The 17,507-nt window shown below is 42.9% G+C and overlaps 1 protein-coding gene across 1 annotated transcript in view; it reads left to right on the forward strand.

Moving 5' to 3' along the window:
* ASAP1 (ArfGAP with SH3 domain, ankyrin repeat and PH domain 1) overlaps positions 1-17,507 on the forward strand; it is a 204,880-nt gene that overhangs the window by 127,693 nt on the left and 59,680 nt on the right. Inside the window, exons 18-23 of the mRNA XM_011968634.1 lie at positions 5,047-5,233; positions 5,477-5,562; positions 6,724-6,839; positions 6,977-7,044; positions 7,979-8,086; positions 11,392-11,620. Coding sequence (XP_011824024.1) covers positions 5,047-5,233; positions 5,477-5,562; positions 6,724-6,839; positions 6,977-7,044; positions 7,979-8,086; positions 11,392-11,620 — 794 coding nt within the window. The remainder of the gene's footprint in view (positions 1-5,046; positions 5,234-5,476; positions 5,563-6,723; positions 6,840-6,976; positions 7,045-7,978; positions 8,087-11,391; positions 11,621-17,507) is intronic.

Here is a 17,507-nt window from a genome sequence, read left to right on the forward strand (position 1 = left end):
AAACCCATCTCTATTAAAAATTTTTTTTAAAAATTAGCCGGGCGTGGTGGCAGGCACTTATAGTCCCAGCTACTCTGGAAGCTGAGGCAGGAGAATGTCATGAACCCGGGAGGCACAGCTTGCAGTGAGCCGAGATCACACCCCTGCACTCCAGCCTGGGCAACAGTGCGAGACTCCATCTCAAAAAAAAAAAAAAAAAAAGCCTTTAGTTTTTTTAGTTTTTGTTTGTTTGTTTTTCAGAGCAAACCCCATTGTCAGGGGAAAGCAGAGCAAAGAAAAGTATTTAGAAATGTATTTCCAGGATGCACAGATTCTTTTCACCCTCACCTTCCCCTGGGTAGCTGCAGCTGAGTACCTGTTCTGTGAAGCACAGATCGTCATGGGGGCAGTTCTCTCAAAAACATGGCATATTGTGATAAGTAAGAGATATTCAAAGACAATGGGAAATTCCTGTTAGCCTGGCAAAAATGCAAATGCTTAAAAACTCACTCAGCAAGACTGTGGGGAAACTGACATGCTGTCTCATAATATTGCCAGTGGGAGTACAAAATGGTACACTATGAAAAACAAATTAACCATATTTACCAAAATTATAAATGTATTTAACCCTTTGACTCGGCAGTCCCACTCCTGGGAATTTATTCCTATTCTGTAATACAAAAAGAGTAGGAACAAAAGAAGTATCCATCTGTAGGCATCTGATGAAATACTCTATGGCAGAGTCACACAACAGAACACTATGAGATGGAAAAAAAAAAAGCACAAATTACACTGAAAAGCTTTTCAAAAGTTAATTTGATTGTAAAACTACCATGAACAAATAAGACCTAAGTTTTACTTTACCAACTTGATAACAGCAAGTGCTCAAGCACATACACAGTGTAGTCTTGCCCACACCAGCATTTTTTAAATGTTTGCATGACCCAAACCTTGAAGGCACTGCTGCCAGATGAATGTCATAACAGCATGGATTTTTATGTCCTGTTTCTCACGTGGGAAGCAGCATCAGCATCGCCTGGTCAGCTTTGCACCTCATCTAGTCATTTGGCCTCTGTAAGGCTTTCGCCTTCAAAATGTCTGTGGTTCTCCAGTATCACTAATGTTGTGGTTAAGATCACAGATTTTGGAGCCAGACTGCTGGATTTCATATCATAGCTCTGCCTTTTCCTAAACTATGTGATCTTGGACAAGTAACTTTAATTGTCTGTGCCTTAGTTTCCTCATCCAGAACATATATCTACCTCATAGGGTTGTGGTGACAAAGGGCTTGAATAAAAAGTGCTTGGAGCAGCATTTGGTCTATAGTTAGTGCTGTATAAGTATCTATTATTGTTATGATTGGTCTGTAGTAAGTGCTGTATAAGTATTTACAACTACTACTATTATTACTTCCTTGTTTGGCCAGTGACCCAGAGGCATAAAGTGAACCTCTTGTAACATGCAGTTTGATCACTCATTTAGTCATTGATCAAATCCTTATGAGGCAGCTTCCCTGCTTCAGGCACTCTTGTAGGTGCTGAAGATACAATAGCAAACAAGACAGAGTTTCTGTCCTGCTTACATTCTGAGGAGAGGATAACACAGGGAATTAAAAAGTCGGTAATACAATTACACATTGTATTAGGTGTTATGAAGAAAGTACAACAAGAGGAGGTGTTGAAGTGTGTGGGGAAAGGGAAGGGGGTATTTTTTTCAGGTTGAAGGTAGGGAAAGTGCAGAGCTGAGGGGCATGAAGGCCCCCTCCCTGGGGGAAGCAGCCAGGCAGCTGGAACAGTCATTGTGCATGCCCCAAGGGGCAGAAGGAAGATGTGGAGGGAGAGAACTGAGCAAGAGGGAGATGGGGGGGAATGCTGGGCAAGATGGAGATGGGGCCAGATCATGTAGGTCATGGACTGCCTGGGGATTTGATTGTGTGATTGAGAGGTTTTAAACAGGAGTGGCATGATCTGAGTTATTTTCTAAAGTATCTTTTTTTTTTTTTTTTGAGACGGAGTTTCACTCTCATTGCCCAAGCTGGAGTACAATAATGTGATCTTGGCTCACTGCAACCTCCACCTCCCAGGTTCAAGCGATTCTCCTGTCTCAGCCTCCCGAGTAGCTGGGATTACAAGCATGCGCCACTACACCCGACTAGTTTTCTGTATTTTTAGTAGAGAAAGGGTTGCTTCATGTTGGTCAGGCTGGTCTCGAACTCCCGACCTCAGGTGATTCGCCCGCCTTGGCCTCCCAATGTGCTGGGATTACAGGCATGAGCCAGCGCGCCCGGCCTCTTAAACTGATGATGTGATATTGGTTCTCAACCAAGGGTGACTTTGCCCCCAGAGGATACTTGGCAATGTCTGGAGATAGTCTAGTTGTCATGACTTGGACAGGTGCTACAGGCACCTGGTGGGTAGAGGTCCAGGATAGTGCTAAACATCCTACAATACATAGGACGGCTGTCAAGAGAAAAGAATTACCCAGCCCCAAATGTCAGTAGGGCTGAGAATGAGAAACCCAGTTGTAGCTGATGTGTGAAGGACAGGCTTGTGGGGAATGTGATGGGGCCTGGGTGCCTATGGAAACAGACAGGGAAGAAGCTGTTAGACTAGATCCACTGAGCACTGAACGTAAACTGGACAAAGGTGGTAGCAATTAAGGTAATGAAATGTGGTTGACTTTCCAATATATTTTGAAGGGAGAGCCAACAGTTTTAATATGAGATGTTAAAGACTCTGTCAAGATGACACCCAAGGTTTTACATCTAGGTAAATAGATAGTAGCATTAACGAAAACAGAGTAGATAAAGAGAGGACTGGGTTTAAGGGGACAGAGGAGAAAAGTTGTCTTTATCAGCCATAGGACTAGAATTCTAGTGTCCAGATTTCCAGACAAATCTATTTTCCACTGTCCCTATTACTTCAATGTCAGAAAACCTTAAATTGCAGGGGACCATGGGCTGAGTGCCCATAGAAAGTTGAAGGCATTGTGCCTAGTAAGAGGCCAGATACTTCCTATGGCCACAGAAGTAGCGACCTAAGGGTAGAGGTGATTTTCAAGGTGATCATGTGATACCTGAGCACCCTCTGCATCATTTCTTCCAGTAATTGTGTGAGCATCTTCGTGATATTTCCAGTGACAGTAAGCCACCTGCAGACATTCCTGAAATGCAGATGAATACATAGAAACAGTAATCTAAGATCTACCTCCCCGCAACTTTGCATCTTTAAGCCTAGTTCTGCCTTCCCGGATAATAATTGGGAAGGAAGCTTTCAAATGAACCCCTAACACATGCATCACTCTTTGTTCCTTACTCATAATCTTGCTTCTTTGGAAGGCAGCTATGATTACTAATATTTCACAGGTAAGGAAACTGAGACTCAGTGAGAACTTGATTTACCCATGGTCACATAGTCTCAGACTTGAATCAAGAGCCATTTAATTTTTAAGTCTGCTGCTCCATCCATCAACACAGTAGCTGCCTTTCACACTTTGTATAAGACACATGCAGCAGAGGCCTCAGAAGCCAGGCTTGGGCCATTCTTTTGATTACTGGAAGTCCTCTAATTCATCAGGCTCTTGCCATCCTAAAAGGACTTTGACCTAAGCATAAAGGACACCCATGAGCATAAGATCTTGGTTACTTAGTAGAATCAGTTGATCTTTTCTCAACTGCACAGGGTTGAGAAAAAACCAGAGGCTGTGTGCCATCATGAAGCAGCCCAACTGTTTTTACTGCCAACCCAGAATGAAAGAAAAAGGTACCAGCACAGTGTTAAACTGTGTTGCCTGACTGTGGGGTGTTGGAAACAGCAGCAGCTTCCACAGGTGGAATGCATATTTTTGAGCAAGAAAGTTCATGTCCTTTGTGTTAGAGCCCTCTCAGAAGGAAGAAAACAGTTATTAGGCACTGTACATCCTTTAATTCAAAATATACCAATGTCTTATCCACATTTTCAGATTTAAAAAAAAACTCAAGCTCATGACGATTAAGCAGTTTCCCGTGGTCACACAGCTGGGATGCTGTAGAACTAAGATTTAATCCAAAGTTCATTTACTGTCTTTATTAATTAGCTCATGTAACTGGGAAATTCAAGGGGTGGATTCAGGTGCAGCTGGATCCAGGCTTGACAGCATCACATGGATGCTAGCTCTGTTTCCCTGACTCTTACCTCTCCTTTCCTCTGAGCTGACTTCCATTTTAGTCTTTCCCCAGAGGTGGCCAAGGCAACCATTGGACCACTTAGGTCATATACTCAACCCTGTGGCTGGGAGGTGAGCTCAGTCCCACCAGAAACACTTGAACTGAAGTAAGGAAGGCAATTCTCAAGAGAAGGAAAAAGTACCACACCCTTTCAGACTTTAGGCATGAGGTCTCCTGCTCCCATACTGAAACCTATGCAGGAAAGACAGCTCATCTTCACCCCTTTGGAGCTCAATGCCTGACCTGGGGGAGTTGCTTCAGTGACAGCCTTTCTGAGCCTTAGTTTCCTCACCTATAAAATAGAGAGTTATGGCCGGGTGCAGTGGCTCACGCCTGTAATCCCAACACTTTGGGGGGCCAATGCAGGAGGATTGCTTGAGCTCAGGAGTTCAAGACCAGCCTGGGCAGCAGAGCAAGACCCCATCCTTTTAAAAATTTTACAAAATAAAATAAAAAGGGAGTTATATCAGACGACAAAAATCCTTTCCATGAAGCTCTGAAAACTTTTAATTGGTCTTTCAGAATGTTTAACTTCTTAATTTTTTTAATTTCTTCATATGCTTGTATATCAGAGAAATAGTTGATTTCTCATGCGATTGGTCAAGGTGAAAAAGAAATCTGTGATTTATGTGCCCGTTTACTTTGTAACTGTATCTATTACCTGTGTATATATTAGTAAATATATACTATTTTCTTTATTCTGTCGCTATTGGAGTAATTTGGTCTAAAACCTGGTTTACTTGAATGGTGAAAAGAAGCATATCTTAATTAAAATAACTTATCAAAGAGAAATGTTTGTCAGAAAAATGTAAACCTTTCTTAGCACTTGGAAAATAAAAATTCTTTATTTTGTTCTGTTTTAGGACTGTACGAAAAGAATATATCACTGCAAAGTATGTAGATCATAGATTTTCAAGGAAGACATGTTCAACTTCATCAGCTAAACTAAATGAATTGCTTGAGGCCATCAAATCCAGGGATTTACTTGCACTAATTCAAGTCTATGCAGAAGGGGTAGAGCTAATGGAACCACTGCTGGAACCTGGGCAGGTAAGGCCTCACTAAAATCATAGGATAAAAAGTAGTGCGGAAAATCAGTTTAAAAGGTGACTTATTTTAACATTATACCATATAATGAGACTCTTATACATTGGGTGGCCATGTCTAAATCAAGAGAATATGAGAGTGAAAAGGTGTACTCCTTATAATTACTTGGGGGGCAACTGATATATATGTAGCCTCCCTTGGCAGAGCATATTATCGACTTACTTGTATTTTTCCTTCCCTTTTTAGGAGCTTGGGGAGACAGCCCTTCACCTTGCCGTCCGAACTGCAGACCAGACATCTCTCCATTTGGTTGACTTCCTTGTACAAAACTGGTATCATTTTTGTTTTCTCTGTTGAATTACTTGAATTCGCCTTATAAATTAACACAAACCAGTCCTATCAGTGGCCTAGATCAGGAATTGGCAAACTTTTTCTGTATTGCGCTAGATATACAAATTATTTTTGGCTTTGCAGGCATGAAGTCTCTCTGTCAGGGCTATTCACTTCTGCGATGGTAGTGTGAAAGCAGCCATAGACAATGTGTAAACAAGCAAGTGTGGTTGTATTCCAATAAAGCTTTATTACTTTATTTATAAAAACAAACAGTGAACCAGATATGGCCTACAGGCTGTAGTTTGCCATCCCTTGGCCTTTATAAATGTAAAATTATGTCTGTATGCAAAAATCTGCTGCACAGATTGGACACATTTCCTAACCGTTAGGAGAGGTTAAAAGAGAGAAGACTTAACAGCACAGGTCAACCAGATTTGTAAGTTTTCATTGTTCATAAATTCGTAAGACAGCAGCAATGTGTGTGGCTGGATCAGTAGCTCATTCAAGTTTGGGATATACTGATGGGAGTATAAGAGTGAACATAGGAAGTTTGGACTTGCTGGATTGTTTATTCTTTATCTGTTCTGTAAGCAACAGATTATGAGAAGGAACTAGAGCTCATCCAAAGAAGATGATCAAAATAGTGAGGGGATTTGAACCCATGTAGGAAGAGTGGTACATAGACACAAGCCAAATTGTATAAAAGTCCAGGTTTCTTCCTCAGAGACAATATAGCATAGTGGCTCAAAGCATTGGCTCCAGAGACAGATTACCTGTGTTCAGATATCTCTGCTTCACCATCCCTATCTTAAAAATCTTGAAAGCAAGCACTTCAGCCTCTCTGTGCTTCAGGTTTTTCTATCTGTAAAACAGGTTATTATTAGTACTTACCCCATCAGATGGTTGTAAAGATTCAATGAACTAATACATGTAAACGTTAAGAAACAGTGTCTGTCCCATAGTACCTGGCACTCTGAATAAATGCTGGCTGTTATCACTGTCTTGCTTATAAATCTAGGTTAGAAACATCATAATTTTCTCTATTATAATAATTAGGTCTCAAATTTGACTCAGTCGTCAGCACAAAAATAAGTGGCTAATCTACAGTTTTAAGTTATAGAGTAAGTCATTTTTTTTCTAATAATCATCTAATTTTTCAGTGGGAACCTGGATAAGCAGACGGCCCTGGGAAATACAGTTCTACACTACTGTAGTATGTACAGTAAACCTGAGTGTTTGAAGCTTTTGCTCAGGAGCAAGCCCACTGTGGATATAGGTGAGAGTGTGTCCCAGTGTCTTCATGACTGTATTAAAAGCATGTGTTGTGTGTTACATCGTAATTTGATTATTGTTCCTTGCCTTCTTAAGGTGTTTCCTAGATAATTATGCAAATTAATTTTTTCCCTGTTTCAGTTAACCAGGCTGGAGAAACTGCCCTAGACATAGCAAAGAGACTAAAAGCTACCCAGTGTGAAGATCTGGTAAGCAAAAATGGATGTGGGAGATTTATTAGACTTTGGCTGCCTTAAAAGTGTCATTCTGAGAAGCTAGAATTGAATATTTAAAATGCATATTTTTTTTTAACATTGGCTAAAGAAAATCAGATAAGCAATGTGCTACATTAGAAAAAGTGGTAAATTGATAAATTTGTCATCCACATGTTTTTGGAATGCAGTTAAAGGAGATGAAAGGCATTACAGAAGTATTATTACCAGATCGGCTTGTGGATTGAGGTCATGCTTTTTATTTCCCAGACCCATAAGACTTTCTCTGCAGCTTAACAGTAAAGAATTATTTGAGAAGCTGCTCCAAAAATTGGGCAAGTAAAGCTCAGAGTGCAGTGGTCTTCAAAATGTTAACACAGTTCTCCCAGCCCCTCCCCTTCCTGTGCACACTCACCTTTTTTGACCCCACTAGTTCTTGCTTAGCAAGTCAGGGCCTTCACATTAGTGTGATTCTCTTGAGTTTCTGCTAAGTGCCAGGTTCCAGGCTCACCAGTTGGGCCTTTTTATTCTTAAAGAATCCTTTGAGACCATTATGCCTGCTCCCATTTTATGAATGAGAAAATGGAGCCACAGATTGGACTGGGACCTTAAAAGCCTACCTCTTAAACTTCAAAGACTCATTTTGCCGTTCAGCCAGGAATTTGCAAGTTTGAAGCCCATTTAATAAGAAGAAAGCTTTTAATTTTGGAGACAAGTCATCAAAATAAAGAAGGCTCTGCCTCCAATTGTTTGCATTTCTTCTTGAGCCTGTCACATAGCAGTGCAGCTTGTCTAATCAGAGTGTTGCCTGTAGTACACCCAGATGATTCATTGAAAACTAGGAATAAGGTGGGATTTGCTCAGTGTTTGTGTAATATTGGGATGTTTCAGCATTTAAATTAAAATGGTGCACATTTGCTATTCCTTCCAGCTTTCCCAGGCTAAATCTGGAAAGTTCAATCCACATGTCCATGTAGAATATGAGTGGAATCTTCGACAGGAGGAGATGGATGAAAGCGATGATGATCTGGATGACAAAGTGAGTATAAATTATGTCCTCAAATTCCTTAACACTTACCCCAACTTTTCTACTCTGTGTAGACAAAATCCATTTTTGGTGAGATTGATTGATTGTGGTTTTATGATCCGATGTACCAGGGCCATTTTTGTTGTTCAGTCCTTATTGGGCACCATTTAACAGCTATGTTAAGGTTGTCCAGAAACAGAGCCAACAGGATAGGGAGAGAGAAAGAGAATTTTTTTTTTTAAGGAATTCTCTCACATGATTGAAGGGGCTGTCAAATTCAAAATGCATAGGGCAGGCCAGCAGGCTGGAAATCCCAGCAGGAGTTAATGTTGCAGTCTTCAGGCTAAAGGCAGTCTGGAGGCAGCATTCCTTCCTCTTTGGGGGACCTCAGTCTTTTCTCTTAAGGCCTTTCTTTGACCGATTAGGTGAGGCACACCCATATCATGAAGGGTAGTTCCCTTGACTTGAAATCTACTCATTTAAATGATAATTGCATCTAAAAAATTACTGTAACATCCAGACTAGTGTTTTACCAAACACCAGGACACTGTAGCCTGTTGACACATAAAATTGACCATGAGGCTGGGCATGGTGGTTTATGCCTGTAATCCCAGCGCTGTGGGAGGCCAAGGCAGAACTATTGCTTGAGGCCAGGAATTTGAGACCAACCTAAGCAAAATGGTGAGACCCTGTCTCTATAAAGTAAATGGATCAATCAATAAAACGTGATGGTGCTACTGGAGAAGCTGAGGCAGGAGGATTGCTTGAGCCCAGGAGTTTGAGGCTGCAATGAGCTATGATCATTGCACTCTGGCCTGAATGACAGAGCAAGACCCTTTATCTAAAAAAAAAAAGTAAACAAAAAATTAACTTTCAAAACAAGTAATTAGTAAGTAAATAACAGTTGTTATTTATTGAACATAATCACGCACCATATAATGTTTCGGCTCACAACACACTGCGTACTCAATGGGGATCCCTGTAAGATTAAAATGGAACTGAAAAATAGCCATCACTTAGTGATGCCATAGATGTCGTAATACCATAGTGCAACGCATTCCTCATATGGTTGTGGGGATGTTGGTATAAACCAACCTACTGCACTGAGTTGTATAAAAATGTACAATAATATCCTAGGCCTTCACTCACACCCGGAGCAGCTTCCAGTCCTTCAAGCTCCATTCATGGAAAGTGTCCTACATAGATGTACCATTTTTTAATCTCATATACCATATTTTTATTTTACCTCTTCTATGTTTAGATACACAAGTGATTACTATTGTGTTACAGTCATTTACAGTGTTTAGTACAGTAACATGCTGTACAGGTTTTAGCCTGGGAGCAATAGGCTATACCATATAGCCTAGGTGTGTAGTAGGCTCTCCCATCTAGGTTTGTGTAAGTATACTCTATGATGTTTGCATAAGAATGAAATCACCTAACACATTTCTCAGAATGTATGCCCGTCATTAAGGAATTATGTTCATTAAATATGGATTAGACAGATTTAAGTGCTTATGTTATCTCAGATCGTCTTTATTGAAAGTCCATAACCGGGTGCGGTGGCTCACACCTGTAATTCCAGCACTTTGGAGGGTGAGACAGGTGGATTGCTTGAGCCCAGAAGCTTGAGACCAGCCTGGGCAACATAGCAAAACCCTCTCTCTACAAAAAATACAAAAATTAGCTGGCTGTGGTGGTGTGCACCTGTGGTCCCAGCTGCTCGGGAGGCAGAGGTAGGAGAATCACTGGAGCCCGGGAACTCAAGGCTTTGGTGAGCCAAGATCGTGCCACTGCACTCCAGCCTGGGTGTGGGTGTTTGAGTAAGACCCTATCTCAGAGGAAAAAAAAAAAAAAGTACATAAGGGACATTGTTATCCCCATTTTACAGAAGAGAAAACTTACAAAGAGAATTTAGCAATTTGTCTAAAGTCTCTCAGCTAGTAAACACAGTTTGGAGGATTAAACCCAGTTCTCACTGAGTTTTCCTTATAGGCAGTTAACTACCTCTGAAAGTTCATTCATGCATTAATTGATTGCCTATGTATTGGACTTTTCCTCTATCCCAGGCAGGATGTAAGGAATAGCCAAAGAGGTCCTCAAAGCCTTAACAACTTTAAGAGGAAATAAATTATAATACAATGTGATAATCATTATAAGAGTTTGGAAAAATTCCTGAGAAGTATTCAGAGGACCAAGCAGCCGCCTCAGTCTACCTTCTCAAGGACATTGGAGACCGGTTTCTAAGGATAGGTAGAAGCTTGCCCGGGAAAGAAGTGGGGTGGAGTGCATCATTCCAGAACACCATGTGCCAAGGGAAGGAGTCGTGGTAGAGCCTGGATGTCTGAGAAATGGAGAGAACCACTTTGTGTGAGACACATTCACCTGGCTGGCTGGGGAGAGGCAGGCAGCTGCCTTGTAGAGTCAGGCAAACCAGATCAGGATGACTTTGTGGGCCAAGTTTAGCCTTTGGGTTTTTGTGCAAGCAGTCAGAAGCCCACAGAGGTTTATTGTCTAAAGAGCAAGGTTTCCCACCAGCTCTCGCTGCAGTGTGGAAAATGGACTGGAGGAAGGAAACTGGAGAAGGGGCCATTCCAGAGGCTAGAGCTACAGTGGGAGCTGGTGAGCACCTGCACTAGGAGTGGCTTCCAGGGGTGTTTCCAAGGTGAATACAGGAACCAGGGACTCCAGGTGACACTGAGGTTTCTAACTTGGGCAGTTGAATGGATCCTAATGCTATCACCACAAGCGCAAATACCAGAGACACCTCATGGGCCATTGGTTTGGAACACAAGTCATTGGGGTTGGATTTACAGATCTGTAAGTCATTATTGTGTAGGGGGCAGTGGGTGTGAATCTGTTTACTTTGCAGGGGATATAAAATGAGAAAAGAGGCAAAGAATGAGAACTTCAACATTAAAGTGTTGAGCAGAGAAGAAAACTTAATGTAGCAAATTAGAAATAGGTGGAAATACTATTCAAATGTTGCTAAAAAAAAAAAAGTCCTGCATTCTGAAAGTGTTTGCTAATTAAAGGTTAAATCTACCTGTGACCTTACTGTGCTTCTGACACTGCTGCTGATCCTAACCAGTGTTGCACTAGTGTGATTATTCATAGTGGTGAAAGATATAAAAGTGTGGTATCTAGATCCTCCCCTTGTACTGTGTCACCACCATGAGGCTCGTTGTGGCCGACTTCATAAAGCTCAGAGAGCCACAAGAACCCAGATTCCCACCTGCGCCTGCCCTGCAGAGGCCCTCTGTACACCTGAAGGGTGGTCCTTGATTATTATTTCACCTTCTTATTTCATCTGCCAGCCAAGCCCCATCAAGAAAGAGCGCTCCCCCAGACCTCAGAGCTTCTGCCACTCCTCCAGCATCTCCCCCCAGGACAAGCCGGCACTGCCAGGATTCAGCACTCCAAGGGACAAACAGCGGCTCTCCTACGGAGCCTTCACCAACCAGATCTTCGTCTCCACAAGCACAGACTCACCCACATCACCAACCACAGAGGCTCCCCCTCTGCCTCCTAGAAACGCCGGGAAAGGTATGGACTTTGAGAAGGGCTTGTGACTCCATTCTCAGAGCTGGTAGTCTAGCCAGCTTTGAGGTAAGAATTGCAAGTTACATTTGAGTGGCGTGGATCGTGTTGTCAGGAGCAGCTTGCAATAGGGACCATGCCATTTGCCAGGCACCAAGAGCAGGACAGGCAGTGCTGTGGGCACTCATTGTGCATTATTTGTGTTAACCTCACAACAACCCTGTGAAGTATGTGCTTTTGTGCCCATATTACAGAAGAGGAAACTAAGGCTCAGTGAGGTACACTGACTTGCCCAAGGTCACACCACTGGTAAGAGGTAAAGTTGAAATTCAATCCGAGGTCCACGTGGCTCCAGAACCTGTACTTTTTATATTGTGGAGTGGAATTTCAGTTCTCTGGAAAGTTACTTTTCTCTGCGTTAAAATGCCTCTCTTTTGAAGATGCTAGTAATACTAGTGGTAGTTAATAGTTATGGAGCACTTGCCTGTGAGAGGCTCTATGCCTAGTACTTCTCATGTAGTGGTGTCAAAATGAGATAGGTACTATTATGTAATTACTGGCATCGTGTAGATTAGGGGATTTGTTCAGAGATACTGAGTAATTGACCTATAGTTCTCAGCTACTGGGGATTCTAACCCAGGTTCTGTGTGACCAAAGCCCTTTCTCTTGTACTCTCTAATGAGGATCATTTTTCCAGAGATAGTACTTGGAGAGGAATTTCTTTTCCCTTGAGACGGGTCTTGCTCAGTCGCCTCCATCTCTGGGGCTCAAGTGATCCTGATCCTCCCACCTCAGCCTCCCAAATAGCTGGAACCACAGGTGCGTGGCACCATGCCCAGCTTTTTTTTTTTCTTTTTTTTTTTTTTTTGGTAGAGACGAGGTCTTGCTATGTTGCCCAGGCTGGTCTTGAATTCCTGTACTCAACTGATCCTCCCACCTTGACACCCCAAGGTGCTGGGATTACAGGCATGAGCCACTGCGCCCAGACGAGGAATCCTACTCAGAGGAGGGTTGTTGTGCTGTGTGTTGTCAAATGTCTCACAGGGCTGGCACCTCAGGCTAACATTGAAATGTTACCCTAGCCAGTAGGGATAATTGAGAGGTACCCAGAGCTATAGCTTCAAGTTTGGTCTTCGCCAGTGAATCCAAATGCAGGGTTCTCCCTGTATTCTCAGCTCATGCTCCCACAGGTTTCAAGGCCTCTCGCTACACAATGCCATGCCTATTTGAATCACACTAGGGCTATTTTCTGGGAAATGTGAGCTTTATTCAAAACAGTGTTTTTTCAGAGCTTATTCTCTATTGAAATAGTGTTATAAATGGGAGCTGTGTTCTTAGAGAGACCCCAAATGGCCTCATAGATCATAATGTAACGGAGAAAAGTTAAAATAACGCTTTGCCATGAACAGCTACACTCAAAGATAACCAGTGGCCACACAGTAATAGTGCATGTAAGCCAAAGGTCTAACCCACTAGTGTTTGCTTACCATTCCATGCATTGTACTAAAATGTATGTTTTTAAATCACTCACATATCAAGCTGCAGGTCTGTAGTATAAGAATGCTGTGTTGCTGCTTCGCTGTGGGTAATGGCATTCCCCATCAGGGTAGCAGTCTGACGTAGAGCAGAGATTCTCTTTCTACACCCTACAGAGGACTGTGAGAAGCCTCCAGACCAAATACAGTAATGAAAAAAGTGACTGAAAGATTTCATATCCCCTGAGTGTGGTTACCAACATAGCAATGGGGACCTGTCTAGACAGGCACAGCCTATGCCTGTTCAGAGAGCCTCTAGGTCATTGAGAGTCCTGAAAATTGTTTATAGAAGAAAATGACACCAGAGTCCTAGGGGGCAAGGGACCCCCTCACTTCCCTCCACTCCCTTCTGTCATTTTATCTCAAGGGGGACACAGAAACTCATAATATATACTGTCTGACTTCGTGCCAAGCATATCTCTCATGCCTTGAATAAATTCTAACCAGCTCTTTACCAAAGACCCAGAAGACAAAGACTAAATTTATTTAGTGTTCCAGCTGCTAAAACAAGTGTTTCAGACTTGGCCACAGCAACCGTGGTCATCTAAGGATAGAGTACTTTCCCCACTTCCCCCACAAAAAGCCCATAATTGAAAATAGAAATCCTCCCTACAAAAACCAAGAGTGTTCTTCATGGCTGTTTAGGACATCAAATTCAGAGATTTGGCCTGTCTGCTGTTATGACGTAGGGAGTACAGCCTTCTCATGACTTTTATGAGGGATTTGAAATGTGCGATATCCCATAGCTAGCTCAGCTCACATGCGCTTACATTTGGAAAACCGATAATGTTTAGAATGGAGCTCTTAGAAGACATTGTTAAAGATCAGCTGATGCTCTCTGTGCAGAGATAATTCTTCTCTGTTTTTTGGCCCCTATGTTTTTTTTCATTCCCTTCTGTTGAACTGATAGAGCCATTTGCATGAAAACAAGGATGTCTTGGATCTCTCATTTGAGTTCCTTGTTCTCCATGACAAATAAAGCAGAGGTCTCTATTTGCAGCAGAAGTCGTTTCCTCAACTGTGAATTTAGGGGTCTGAAGGACCCTTAAATTAAGTCTTCCGGTGAGACAGAAACAGACACTTGAGATAAAGTCCCCACAAAGAGGAAGAGGAGAAAGAATTATTCTGAATCTAGCTGAGGAATATTTTCAAGAAACTCCAGCTGCCTCATCAAAATTCAAGGAAGCTTGACCTAAATTACCATCAAGCAAAGCCCCCTTGTGCTTATACGTGAGCAGTGCCCCATAGTCTCAGAGGAGCTCAGTAGCTCAGAATCCCAAAATCACTGTCCTCAAGCCCCATACGGAAACATTTCGCTGCCTAACCCCTCTTCAGATGTGGGATCCAGAGAGACTAAATCAAAGCTATAAAATTAATTTAAGTGTGAGGCAGTTTCTCGTTTGTGATCGGTAGCTTCCCCCTGCCCCCACCCCACTTCTACCGTACGTTTATTAACTCTGGCTCTTGGTCTGGGTGCAGTGGCTCATGCCTATAATCCCAACACTTAGGGAGGCCGAGGTGGGCGGATCACCTGAGGTCGGGAGTTCGAGACCACCCTGACCAACATGGAGAAACCCCGTCTCTACTAAAAATACAAAATTAGCCAGATGTGGTGGTGCCTGCCTGTAATCCCAGCTACTCGGGAGGCTGAGGCAGGAGAATCGCTTGAACATGGGAGGCAAGAGTGGAACTCCATCTCAAAAAAAAAAAAAAAACAAAAAAACAAAAACCGGTTCTTGAGGCTTGCCAAGATTAGTTTCTTTTTAACGTTTAATTAAAATAATATCACAGAACCTAGGTTTATTTATTTTTTAGAAGTGGAGGCTTGCCCTGTTCTCGAGGCTGGAGTACGGTGGTATAATCATAGCTCACTGCACCCTTGAACTTCTGATCTTGAGCAATCCTGCTGTCTTTTTGACACAACGTCTCACTTTATTGCCCAGGCTAGAGTGCAGTGGCGCAATCTTGGCTCACTGCAACCTCCACCTCCCTGTTTTCAAGCGATTCTCTTGCCTCAGCCTCCCAAGTAGCTGGGATTACAGGCGCCCGCCACCATGCCCAGTTAATTTTTGTATTTTTAGTAGAGACAGGGTTTCACCACATTGGCCAGGCTGGTCACGAACTCCTGACCTTAGGTAATCCACCTGCTTCGGCCTCCGAAAGTGCCGGGATTACAGGGGTGAGCCACCATGCCCAGCCAAGACTGTTAAATTAACAAATGCTCTGGATAATGAGACTGGGCACTTGGTAGGCATCTTAACTCAGAGAAAGGATGTGTTAAGTAAAAGAATGATAATTCCAATCTCAAGAAGCTTCTTTAACATGCTTAAAAGAACTAACCTTTTAAGCTTTTAGAAAGGCGAATGACTGATATAGTAATTACAGTTCATTTCCATCTATTCCTGAAGCCAGGCCTCTAGAATCAGGCGTTATATAGCCCTTCTCAATAGCATGTGAATACCTGTAAGTATTAATTCTGCATTTCATACATATTTGCTATAATGTAGACTTCCTACCTTAGACAGGCTCTGGCTTGGAACTAATAAACTAGCAGATAACCTGCGCAAAAATAGCATGGTGCCTGGCATACTGAGAGCCTCAATAGATGCTTGTTGATGAAGGGTTGGTGCCACAGAGAAAATTGAATCAGTTGCTACCTTGCCAACAGCTAGGTGAAGAAAGAGACTAACTACTCTCATTAATGAAAGTATGTGCAGTAGTTTGAGAGTAACAAACTAAGGCAGAGCAGTCTGTGTCAAGCCAAACCATGGCTGCCTGGACAGCTGTGAACTCCTGAAAAGCCTTTCAAGCATCACCTTCTCCTCTTCCAAGAAGCCTTCTTTTCTCTGCCATACAAAAGAGACTGTGGTCGGGTGTGGTGTCTCATAACTGTAATCCCAGCACTGTGGGAGACCAAGGCAGGCAGATCACCTGAGGTCAGGAGTTCGAGACCAGCCTGGCCAATATTGTGAAACCCCGTCTCTACTAAAAATACACAGAATTAGCCAGGCGCTGTGGCCTGTGCCTGTAATCCGAGCTACTCAGGATTCTGAGGCAGGAGAATTGCTTGAACCCAGGAGGCAGAGGTTGCCGTGAACCAAGATCACACCACGACACTTCAGCCTGGGCTACAGAATGAGACTCCATCTCAAAAATACATACATACATACTTCTTAAAAAAAGAGAGAGGAGGGTGCCCAAGATGGCCGAATAGGAACAGCCCCAGCCTCCAGCTCCCAGCATGAGCGACACAGAAGACGGGTTATTTCTGCATTTTCAACCGAGGTGCCGGGTTCATCTCACTGGGGCGTGTCAGACAGTCGGTGCTGGTCAGTGAGTGCAGCCCAACCAGCGAGAGCTGAAGCAGGGCGAGGCATCACCTCACCTGGAAAGCACAAAGGGGAAGGGAATTCCTTTTCCTAGCCAAGGGAAACTGAGACACGCAACACCTGGAAAATCGGATAACTCCCTCTCTAATACTGCTCTTTACCAAGGGTCTTAGAAAACGGCACACCAGGAGATTTATATCCCACACCTGGCCCAGAGGGTCCCACACCCATGGAGCCTCCCTCATTGCTAGCACAGCAGTCTGAGATCTAACTGCAAGGCAGTGCATCTCCCCCTCCAAAGGAATGCAGCTCATCGCCAGCAACAGAACAAAGCTGGACAGAGAATGACTTCGACGAGTTGAGACAAGAAGGCTTCAGTCGGTCAAACTTCTCAGAGCTAAAGGAGGAACTGCGTAACCAGCGCTAAGAAACTAAAAACCTTGAAAAAAGAATGGATGAATGGATAACTAGAATAATCAATGCAGAGAAGACCTTAAAAGAACTGATAGAGATGAAAACCATGACACGAGAACTACGTGACAAATGCACAAGCTTCAGTAACTGACTCTATCAACTGGAAGAAAGAGTATCAGTGATTGAACATCAAATGAATGAAATGAAGCAAGAAGAGAAGTGTAGAGAAAGAAGAGCAAAAAGAAATGAACAAAGCCTCCAAGAAATATGGGATTATGTAAAAAGACCAAATCTACGTCTGATTGGTGTGCCTGAAAGTAGCAGGGAATATGGAACCAAGTCAGAAAGCACTCTGCAGGATATCATCCAGGAGAACTTCCCCAACCTAGCAAGGCAGGCCACCATTCAAATTCAGGAAATACAGAGAACGCCACAAAGATACTCCTCAAGAAGAGCAACTCCAAGATGCATAATTGTCAGATTCACCAAAGTTGAAATGAAGGAAAAAATGTTAAGGGCAGCCAAAGAGAAAGGTCGGGTTACCCACAAAGGGAAGCCCATCAGACTAACAGCAGATCTCTGGGCAGAAACTCTACAAGGCAGAAGAGAATGGGG

Source organism: Mandrillus leucophaeus, unplaced genomic scaffold (genome assembly GCF_000951045.1).
Source record: "Mandrillus leucophaeus isolate KB7577 unplaced genomic scaffold, Mleu.le_1.0 Scaffold851, whole genome shotgun sequence".
NCBI lineage: Eukaryota > Metazoa > Chordata > Mammalia > Primates > Cercopithecidae > Mandrillus > Mandrillus leucophaeus.